Source organism: Pterocles gutturalis, unplaced genomic scaffold, assembly GCF_000699245.1.
Source record: "Pterocles gutturalis isolate BGI_N339 unplaced genomic scaffold, ASM69924v1 scaffold41578, whole genome shotgun sequence".
Classification (NCBI taxonomy): domain Eukaryota; kingdom Metazoa; phylum Chordata; class Aves; order Pterocliformes; family Pteroclidae; genus Pterocles; species Pterocles gutturalis.
Window position 1 is genome coordinate 36,589 of NW_010127215.1, and position 11,930 is coordinate 48,518.

The 11,930-nt window shown below is 40.9% G+C and overlaps 1 protein-coding gene across 1 annotated transcript; it reads left to right on the top strand.

The window, feature by feature from the left end:
- Positions 1-1,878: 1,878 nt before the first annotated feature.
- LOC104465955 (aromatic-L-amino-acid decarboxylase-like) lies at positions 1,879-11,602 on the top strand (the record flags this gene model as incomplete). The annotated part of the gene is made up of 3 exons (XM_010079209.1): positions 1,879-2,079; positions 10,706-10,819; positions 11,483-11,602. Coding segments are annotated over exons 1-3 (435 nt in total), but the record flags the coding sequence as incomplete, so codon positions are not given.
- Positions 11,603-11,930: the final 328 nt, after the last annotated feature.

Consider the following 11,930-nt stretch of genomic DNA (forward strand, 5'->3'; position numbering starts at 1 on the left):
AGCCAAAGAACTGAGCCTTGGGGTGTAATTAGATTGCTGCCACAGAGATGCATATTGATCGCTGTAGTTCATGCTGACTTATTTAGAAAGTTTATTAAAATTTTGAACTGTGATCAAAGATGTGTTAAATGAAAATGCACATAAGATTTGGGGGGTATTGAAGAAATAGACTCATCCTGATTACAAAGGAGTAGAAACAAAACTGCTTGTTTAAACCCAGTCTTTCAAAGGGGAGATGACACACAAAGCTGCCCACCAGAATTCTCTGAGGACCGTAATGATCAGTGGTAATGTGTTTCCGGCAACTTAGATGCAAGATCTGAGAAAGGTCCTAATTCCCCTTTCAGAAAGGCAAAGAGAGAGCCAAATAAACACATTATAGTTAAAGAGAACAGTATAACTCTAACAAAATAGCAACAAGAACAGCTACTCTCCAGGGGGCTAGAAGTCACTACTGTTCAGATCCTTGCTTTCCCAAGTGGTTCATGACCTACAGCAGCACCCTGCCTTCTTAAACAGCAGCAGCAGCTGCTCTACACAAATCCCAGATCCTCTATTTGTATCAGTAGAGATGTCCCTGGGACGGTGTTTATCAATGATGTCTTTCTTTTGTAATGCGACACTAATAATTCAAATATAATAAAGCCCAGAAACGTCTCTCTTTTCTCAAAATGATGTCCACAGTTATAAATCCTTAGCACAAATAACTGATATCTAAGAAATTGTCTTCTAATTACATAATATTCATATGATTCACATGCTGCTTAATATAATTATTTCCTTACAAAGTGAAGATCTGAAAGTATGTGACCTAAGCATAGTAATTCTTCACACCAGTAGTGAGTACGCTTGTTTTACTTGCCGATTTTCTTACTAGATCCAGAAGAACAGTATCACTCACTCAATCTGTGTGTATAAAGAATTTTGGATGCTTTTTTAGGCACTGTGCTCTCAACCTTGTATTCACTAAGCACTCCAAATGCATAGCCACATACAGTAAATAATGGGGCGGCCAGCATGGCAGAAGCAGGCACCCCATCAGTATGAATTTATGTTTGCAGGCAAACTCCAGCTTATCTCAGCTGAGCCATAAATCACCTTGGGTGTGCTCACACAGTCTCTGCCTAGCTCAAAGAACACCTAGAGCTCCACCTCAACATCTTGGAAATAGAGACAGCCCCAGTTAGAGCTTCCTCACATCCTCCTGCAAGATACAGTACAGATTAACTCCAAGTGAATTCTAATGTAAGTGTTAGTAAGAACAATAAGAAGTAAGGTTTTGTAAATGGTACGGCATATGCACTTACAGTGAAAGCGTAAAGAAGCTAAATCTTGACGCAAGGTAGGAGGCAAGAAGTAGATAAAATGACAGGGCAGCACAAGGGATCGCTGTGACAGCTTTGCTTATTATAGCTTGTTATTACAGATTATAATACAGACACATAGCAGGCTATTTTCTTAGGCCTCTTCCTTATAAGGCAGAAGGTAGTTGCTTACATGCCACATAACAGTGCCGCATCCTTGTGTCAACCAGCAGCAGTAGGGTTTAAATCTGTGATTTCTGACCTTCATCAACATTCCTGTACTGGTCTTCTGTGCTAAAGATACAGCCCATCTGTATTCAGTTAATCTACATCATGAGGCATCAAAGATTTAACAGTGTGATTTACTTTTATACAATATCCAGCTAATGCAACATTGTATGGACGTTGCCCTAGTATGCAGAAATAAATGAGCATATGGTCTTTTCAAAAAGGCCATATGAGTCACCCTATAAATCTTATGAATAACAGGTTTAAAACTAGTAAAATTATATTTCAAATATGACTTTTCTTCTTTTTTTTAGGGTTTTTCTAATAAGTCCTAAACCTGATGCCCATGGATGCTGCAGAGTTCCGCAAGAGAGGGAAGGAGATGGTGGACTATATTGCAGATTACCTGGAGAAGATAGATAAAAGACAGGTCTTGCCAGATGTGGAACCAGGATATCTAAGGCCCCTCATTCCAGACTGTGCACCACAGGATCCTGAGAGCTTTGAGGAAGTCTTTAAAGACATTGAGAAGATCATTATGCCGGGGGTAAGAAAAATGGATCTGTACTGTAATGTTCAATGCTGCATTTAGGTTTTCTAAGACTTTAAGGAAAGTGTGGGTTGAAGGCTGTGCAGCTAAACCTTGCAAACATAAGTACCCACAGTGATTAGCTTTCAGAAGGCAGAGTCTGCTTTATATCCATAGTTAAATATGACCTAACACTTTACACAACTCGTGTTTCCTGTTCTTGCTAGAAGTAATCAAATCGTTCTTTTGCTTCATGTGAGGCTTGCTTTTGGAAATAACCCCCTTTCCTCCTTAAATTGGTTAAGGCAAAGCTTCGTAACGTTCAATTTCACGTGATATTTTTGCTACTTGCAAAGCACAGTAAATATTTTATAAAATGGGATTTGTATTATTCTTCTGTGCCTAACGTGTTCCTTCAAGCTGAACTTCAAATGTTAATATTCTCTTAGGAGACTTCTTTTTATTACAGAGCTGACTAGAAAGGATTCTCCCCAATAACTGTTCTGTTGACTTACTCTCCTAAATGTCAACTTCTTCTAGTACCTTTTAAGGCAGATGGCCACTACTTAAATAGTAGTTCTTTGATAAATCAGTGTTGGACAGACAATGCAGAACAAAGCAGCTGGCATTTGTCCAGTTTTGAATCTTTCTTGTTTTTCCACACATGGTATACCTTTTTTATTTTTAATGTATGCTGAGGCCTCTAAGTAGCTGAAAGAGGACTGGATTATTAGTAAATGTTAATGAGGAATCTCTCCTTTAGATCTCTGCAATAAACACTTTAGGTTGCTTCTCTGGATGTAGCTAGGTGATATGATTGCTATGTGACTGGACACAGAACCACTGCTCTGCAAATGTGTTTAGTCATTGTACTATAATACCAATTCCTTTTCATTGACCAATGTAAATATTTGATATTCCATATGACTTTTATCTTGTTTCTCTTGGAACCAACTCTGCTGTCCTTTCACAGGCAAAAGCTCCACTGAAGTCAATGGAAATCTCTCCACTCTTCCCAAAGATTTGTGGATGAAGTCTTAGATCCAACAGAATCAAATCAGTGCAAATTAGATAAGAGAATTACGTCCAACACATGTAGATACTCTCATTGCTTTTCATAGATATGATTGCCTTTTCTTTTTCATTGGAAGAAAATACTAACCAATGTTTTTGTCTGTGAAGTAGAACAGAAAACACTTTGCTTTGAACACTTGAGAACATTCAGTAAAATAACATCAAATCAAAAAGTAAGAGATCAATCACTTGAGAACAAAAAGTGAGACATTGAATTCCTATTCCATCATCAACATGTCATGTTCCCTCTTATTAAATTGATTTTTTCTTGATATTTACATGCCCTGCAAATAAATTTACTTTTACAAAGTGATGCATTCTGAAGAAGAAATGTTCTATCCAAAACTTTCTTCTGAGGTGAAATGTTAGTGTTTGTGACAAAAAGAGCACAAGTATATAAACCCCAGTTCTTATAGTAACTCTGATTCTGCCTGTGTTGTTTCTACTAAATACTAAAGACTCACATGAGCACAGAATCACAAAGTCATGGTATAGTAGAGATTGTATGGCACTTCTAGAGATCATTTAGTCCACCCCTACTACTCAAAGCATAGTCAGAGCACACTGCTCAGGACCATGTCCAATTGGGTGTTGAATATCTGCAAGGATGAAGTCTTCACAATCTCTCTGTTGTCCTGTTCCAAAGCTCGACCACCCTCACAGTAAAAAAGCTTTTTCTTATGTTTAAGTACACATTTCTTCTAGTTTTGTCACTGGATACGAGAAGAATCTGGCTTGGTCTTCTTTACACCCTCCCATGAGGTGTTTATACACATCAACAAGATACCCCCTGAGCTTTCTGCAGGCTGAATAATCACAACTCTCTCAGCCTCTCATCATATGACAGATGCTCCAGTTATACATCTCCATGTCCCTTCACTGAAGTCCCTCCAGTATGTCCATGTATTTCTTGGACTGGAGAACCCAGAACTGGATACAGCATTCCAGGTGTGGCCTCACCAACGCTGAGTAGAAGGGAAGGATCTCCTCTTTTGACCTGCTGGCAACAGTTTTCCTAATGTGGCTCAAGATGCTGTTGGCCTTGTTTGCTGCAAGGCCACATTGCTGGCTTATGTTCAGCTTGTCCACCAGGACCCTGAGGTCCATTTCTGCAGAGCTGCTTTCCAGCCAGTCGATCCCTGGTCTGTACTGGTGCAGGGGATTATTCCTCCCCAGGTACAGGATTTTGCATTTCTCAGTTGTACTTCATGAGATTCTTGTTGGTTCATTTCTGCAGCCTATTGAGGTCTGTTTGAATTGCAGCATGACCATACAGTGTATCAAACACTCCTCCAAGTTTTATATAATCTGTAAAACTGCTGAGGGTGCACTCTGTCATATCATCCAGGTCATTAATGAAGATGTTGAACAGTACTGGCTACAGTACTGATTCCTGATTCCAGTTTAGCCAGTTTTCACTCCACTTCGCTGTCCACTTACCTAGTCCATATTTCCTCAGTGTGTCAGTAAGGATGTTATAGGAGATAGTGTTTTGAGTCTTAACTATATTTTGTGCTCTCCCCTTTTCCACCAAGCCAGTCATCTTTTAGAAGGCTGTCTGGTTGCTTAGACATGATTTCTCCTTCATAAATCTTTGCTGCCTAGTCCCAGTTGCCTTCTTGTCGTTAACATGTTTGGAAACAGCTTCAAGGTTCTGTCATCTTCCCTGGGATTGAGGTGAAGCCTGTAGTTTCCCAGATCCTCCTTCTAGCCATTCTTGAAGATGTGACATTTGCTTTTCTCAGATCCTCATGAACATTCCTCAGTTGCCATAGCCTTTCAAAGAGGTTTGAGAGTGGTCTCAATTACATTGTCTGTCTCCTGCAGCACTTGTGATTGCATCGCATTAGGCTTCATGGACTCATGTTTGTCCAGTTTATTTCAATGTTTCCTAACCTGATTCTCCTCCAGGTGAGCTCTTCCTTGTTCAAGGCATTCCCATGTGTCTCAGGAGACTGGGATTCCTGAAGGCAAATTTACCAGTAAAGACTAAGGTGAAAAAGGCATTGAGCACCTCAACCTTTTCCCTCTTTTTTGTCACAAATACCCAACCCCATTTGGAAGAAGACCTACATTTTCCCTACTTCCCTTCTAATGCTGATGAACCTGCAGAAACCTTTCTTGTTGCCCTTGACATCCCTCACCTGATTCAACTCTAGATGGCTTTGGCTTTCCTAACCCTGTCCCTACATACTCAGACAGTATCTTTATAGCCCTCCTCTCCTGGGTCACCTGACCTTCCTTGCTTTTCTTACAGGCTTCCTTTTTACATCTGAGCATTGTCAGGAGCTAATGGTTCGTCTATGGAGGGCTCCTGTCACTCTTGCTTGACTTCCTGCATGTAGGGTGGATCATTTTTGGACTTGGAGGAAATGATCCTTGAAAATCAGCCAGCTCTTCTGGACCATTCTTCCCTCCATGTCCGTCTCTCATGAGATTCTTCCAAGCAGGTCCCATAACAGGCCAGTGTCTGCTCTCCTGAAACCCAGGGCTATGATCTGCTTTGTGCCTTTCTTCCTGCTCTCGTGATCCTGAACTCCACCATCTCACGGTCACTGCAGTCAAGGCTGCCCTGACTTTCACATCCCTGACCAGTTCTTTCTTGTAAAGTATGTGGTCCCACACCATGTCTCTCCTCATCAGTTCCTCTGGTTTTCTGTGCTAGGAAATTATAATCAATGCACTCCAGAAACCTGGACTGGTTGTGCCCTGCTGTGTTGTCTGTCCAGCAGATATCAGCTGGGTTGGAGTCCTCTGTGAGGACTATGACCTGCAAGCATGAGTTTTCTTCCAGCTGTCTGCATGCTGTATTCATGTACTTCTTCCCGATCAGGTGGTCTGTAGCAGATACCCACCCAAATGTTTCCCATCTTGAAATATCCACCAGTCCTGACCCATAAGCTCTTGACTGGCTCATTGTCCACCCCTAGGAAGAACCCCATGCACTCTCTTGCATAAAGTGCCACTCCCCTGCCTCACCTTCCTGGTCTGTCCTTCCTAAAGAGCCTGTCCTCACCTACTGCAGCACTTCAGTCATGCGAGCTATCCCACAACATCTCTGTGATCCCTATGAGATCACAGCTCTTTAACTGCTTACAGTCTTCTAATTCCTCTTGTTTGTTCCCCGTGTGTCATGCCATAGCATACAGGTGTTTCAGAGGGGCACCCACTTGTGCTGGTTTTCCAAAAAAGATATGAGAGCTTCCCCCCATAATGCTGTCCTCTCAGTACTTCCTTATTTATGTGTATACACTTGAGGTGGGTCTGCTTTAGCCCTATCTTGTTTTCAAGATCTCTCTTGCCCACATTACCCTTCACCCTTTTCTTGCCTAGTAAGTCCACCTTCCTCCTTTGATTGTGGATTTTCATCTCCTTCCCCCATTGTTCCTAATTTAAAGCTCTCCTTACTAGGTTAGCCAGCCTGTCTCCAAAGATATTTCTTCCCCATTTGTTTGGGTGGATCCTTCCTAGGAGCTGATCCTCAAAGAGGGTCCCACTGGTCTTGAAACCCAAATCCCTGTTGTCAACACGAGGGTCAACACTCAGGTTACTTGGATGTTTCACTAAACACAGCTAGGCTCCCAGCACATCTGCAACTAGAGTACTGAACCTATTCTGGAGCTGCAGATCTGCTGGTGGAGCAGAAGCCTTTCTCCTAGTGCCAGAGGTTGCAAGTTTCTCCTAGTGCCAGTAGTTGCAAGTTTCTACCCTTCACCATTGTGGGACTCCATTTCCTGACCCAATAAGCAGAGACTGACTGCCTCTCCTTTGGTGCATTTTGGGGGTTCAGGCTCTTGTATCTGAGATACCTCATAGTACCTCTCAGGGAAGATCCACTCAGTCTCCTTTTTGTCATCTCTGATACTGCACAATCTGCTGACCTCCTCATGCTGTGTAAGACACAGACTCCCAGCCAGTGCATACCTCCTGCAGGTTAAAAGACCATCTTTCCCTGCCCGGCCTTGGCAATAGGCCCCATCATCCCTGCAATCCCAGGCCTGCAGGGCTGCATACTGCCTTGGGAACTTAGTCTAGGTTGAGACCTGTGATGTGCCAGGGGGAGTTGTTCCACTTGCTGCTGGCGACTGTGCCCTGTGGAGCATCACCACCACTGCAGAGCCCACACACACTAACCTTAGCAGGGTTTCTGGACCTTCTCTGTGCACAGCACTGCACAAATGGCTGCATCTATTGGCTGCTTCTGTTAGCTCTGCTCACAGAAACTGAAGTGTGAAAATGGTGGTGCTGTACAAACACACAGAGGCAAGGAGTATAGGAAGAACTTAGTGTATAAAGATTTATTCATGTTTGGTTTAGAGACCTTTACAATTATTTGTCATTGGTTTTAGGGACTTTTGATATTGGCTGCAGGGACAATCTGCCCCCATTATATTTTCCCTTAATCTCTTCCCATCTTTTTCCTGACAAGACTAACATTTATAAGTACATCTGGTGTTTTTCAGCTATAGTGCTTTTCCAGTATTTCACTTGGTAATGTCTTATCTCTGTTTTATAAATGAGGAACTGGGCTTCTTCAGAGAGAATAAGTAATATGACAGAGGTCATAAAACCTTGTTTTGCCCATAGGCTATCCGTGGCCCATAAGAGACTCTTGTTTCCTTCATGTTGATATCTTTACTCTGTTAGTTGTGTTCAGATATTTGCTACTTATTGGATGATTGAAAATGTGAAAATTGTGTTCCTTCAGAGGAACAAGCATCAACTAATTGTGTAAAACAATAATGCACTATCCATTGCTGTTTTTACCCTATAGGAGAACAAGCACTCATGAGTGGTAAAACTTCTTTATGGAGACTTCTTGTGCAATTTGATGTGGACCTTCAAAAGGCAGTCCACTAAATGATAATGACCATAATGGTGCTAAGTTCCTAATATTAACACAGGGACTGAGGGAGCAACTGCTGAACTCTGATCTCCACAACAGGAAGCCAAGGTGGAAAGGATCAGTAGCAGTCACCTTTCTCTCTCAGACTTGCTTTGTTCTCTTGAAATATGTCTTCTTTTTTAGAGCCAAAAATGTGATCAAGCTTAGTTGTAACTGCAAATAGCAGTATTAAAGACACTAGTTTTCCTCACATTGGATCCAACTTTCAGCTGAAGTACCTATGCTTATTGTAAGGTAAAGGAAGACTCTCGCTTAGATTAAGCAAGTCACAGAAAGACAGACGTCCTTAGAAGAAATCTGGGAAAGAAAATATCTCTGAGAAGCATTAGAGTGATAATTACTGAACCCAAGACACTTGTGTATCACTGTTTATCAGAAGGCTGAAAAAACAAGCATCAATTATGTCACACTCTGCAATATTTGACTATGTGTGTCTGTTTCAACATGGTGAAAGAAATGAATTTTACAGCTGCTTCAAGAGAAGGGGGAAGGGAAGGCAGGAGGAAGAAATGCAGCTGCATTTGCCTTAGGGCTTTTGGCTTTTTCACTTTGTGTGAGTGATACAACTGGAATCTGCTGTGTTTCATCAAACAAATGGCTCCCAGCAAGTAGGCAGTTTAACTCGATTAACCCAAGATGAATGTCACAAGTCTTACAGATCACAGAGGATTAGAGCTGGGGAGATGAGCAGTGGCAGCCCTGGCTCATTGTGGATGTCACTGAACGTCTGTGCATGTGGGTCCTACCAGGGACCACTGTTTATTGGGTATTTTTTTATCTGTTTCTTATTTTCCTGTGAAGAACCAAGTGCCATCCCATTTTTTTTTTTTCTAATTTGTGAAGGAAGGTATTTGCCACAAATGCTCTAAAACTTTGCCACACCAAAGAAAGAGATCTTGCAGAGATATAAGAGATACAGCTAAAATGTTCCCAGTGTCTTGTCTTTGGGTACCTGATTTGAGCAGGTTTGGACCTAGTGACCAGTGAAAGTGAAATCTTGAACATACCAGGTACAGGGCTAGTTTAAACAGTGGAAAATTGTAGTGGATAGAAGCTGTTTTCATATGAAAGAGATAGGGGCAGTCAAAATATGATATATGGTATACTACAGCTAACTATATAGAGCACTATACAAGAGTTAAGACAGTTTCCCCTTGTCATGGAGCACGTCCCTTAGAAAATAGCTGTCTGTTGGCATGAAGAAGGGTAGAAGAGGAAATAAAGGGGTATTTGCACCATGCAGAACAGTGTGGTACAGTGATTCCTGAGTTAGCTCCAGAATCAGAAACCTTATAGACTGGGAGAGAGTAGAGTGTGAAAGGTAAATTCATCAGAGGTGAGAATGCAGAACAAAACAGTAAGGAAACACTGAGCTCAGGCAAGATGGAATGTATGCTATTACCATCCTCCAGTTGTAACAGAAGAACCCCATTATTAAAAAAAAAAAAAAAGCAAACTGGCATAAGAAAAGGCTAGGCTTCAATAACTCATCAGCCTCTGGATTTCCAGCCAAGTAAAGAACTTATACATATTCTGCTGAATTCTTGCTTATTGTCCATCTAATCATAGAATCATAGAATGACAGAATGGTTTGGGTTGGAAAGGACCTTAAAGATCATCAAGTTACAACCTCCCTGCCATGGGCAGGGACACCTTCCACTAGACCAGGTTGCTCAAAGCCTCATCCAGCCTGGCCTTGAACACCTCCAGGGATGGGGCATCCACAGCTTCCCTGGGCAACCTGTTCCAGTGTCTCACCACCCTCACAGTGAAAAATTTCTTCCTAATGTCTAGTCTAAATCTACCCATTTTTTTCTAAAATTTACCTTTTACCTTGAATGTGAAAGCTGTTTTTGCCAAACTTATCATCTCACATTATTTCGACTGAACATTGCAGTGTGCCAGTACAATTTCCTGTTTTCAAATGTTGTTAGATTGGAATTGTGGAGCACTATGAAGTATCTCACAGATACTTAAAATTGCTTAGATGTTGCATAATATATTAGATATTAGATATAAGTTATATATTGCTGCTGCAAGACAATTGACTACAATTTGTGCAGTTATTGTGTTGTTCTCTCATATAAAGTGGAATTGTACATAAATCACAACTTGTTATAGGGAGATGACAGTTTAATTTTCTACAGAAAGTATTGGATACTGGAATGGGTTGTTTCATTTTGTGGAGAGCAGCTGTTTGGCCAGATTCAGTGCCTAAATTTTAGCAAATAACTCCAGAGTGTGGGAAAGAGAGTTCTGTGTACCTCTGCTGCACTGAAGACACTTGCTAAGTCAGTTGCATGACAGAGATGAAAGAACAAAATACCAGAGAGTCCCTGAAAGCAGAAGCTCAGGAGCAGTACACTGAACAGAAACTCATGCTGCCACTGCTAATCCAATTCTTGTCTTCTAGGCAGACAAAGGGAGAACTCTAATTTTGAAACTGTTGGGAGGTGGGGCCAAAAACTAATTTTTTTCTAATTTGAGTAAAATTAGATAAAAAATTGAGAAAAAACAAGGTAACCTTTCCCCAAAAACGGGATCCTGTGTTACAGGTAGTTGAGAACTATTGACTGGTCCCAACCACTAATCTCATCTGATTTTGTGACAGTTTGTTTCTGCTTCCTGCATTAGTTAAAGATTACTGTTTTTACCTTAATACAGGTGACTCACTGGCACAGCCCGTACTTTTTTGCCTACTTCCCTGCAGCCTCTTCCTTCCCAGCTCTTCTTGCAGATATGTTGTGTGGTGGAATAGGATGTGTGGGCTTCTCTTGGGTAAGCTTACTGGGCTATATACTGCTGTGGTGCTTCACCTTCCCAATATTTTAAGCATTTCAGTAACTTTTTTCAGTGAAATTATTGATTAATAGCAGTGAAGTCACAGGGCTATTATTATAGGTAAATTTCCTTGACTAATTGTTTTCAGATGCACACCCTGAATGACTACAGGAATAAAAGGCTATTTCCTCTTAGAAGTTTTGCCTTTGAAAAATCACGAGCATCTAGAATTACTGGTAGCAGTGCAAACTTACTGGTCATCCATTAAGTAGTATGACTTGCCCTGTCACCCGGTGTTGTTACTTCTCTTAACATATGGACGAATGAAAAATTGTGTTAAAAACCAACCTCATTCTTATGAGATGGGATCTTCTCAAAAAAGGTTGGTTATTGATGTCGAAAAAATATGCAAGATGCCAGTCATAGCTTTGACATTTGGTAGTTATGGTTCTATGTGAGGCCCAGTTTGATGTTTTTTTAGTAAGTATTAGAAACAACATGCACAAAATGGTCGTCAGGTCCCTAATTTAGCTGGTGAACTTAGTCAGCTAGTCTCTTCCTCTATAGACAAAAGACAAAGATTTATTCTTGCTCTGGTAGATCCTATTTCTCTTCATGTTATAGTGAGATTATTCCCTCTGTTCTATTTTTTCAACTCAGGCTGCAAGTCCAGCTTGCACAGAGCTGGAGACTGTCATGCTGGATTGGCTAGGGAAGATGATTAACTTGCCTGAAGAGTTTTTAGCTGGGAAGGATGGCCAAGGTGGAGGAGTTATTCAGGTAAGAGGGGACGTGAAAAAAGAATATGGGATGAGTTTGTGGACTTTATAATTTTGTAAAACGTTCATACAAAAACTCTAATAAAGGAAAGATAGTTTGTTTGGTTTTTTTTAATTTCTAGTAGCTCAATGTAACAGCACAATTTGGGCTTAAAATTCAAATAATAATGTCAAAAAATCATGTGGGTTGGAAACTTAAATTTGTTGATCAAGTGAAGTGAGATAAAGTAAACTTGTCAACAATGCGCAGCAATGTTTCATGGCTGAAAATAGAAGAAAACTTCTCAAATAGAGATATATCTGAGGATTTTGAGTAAAGCATCATGAAA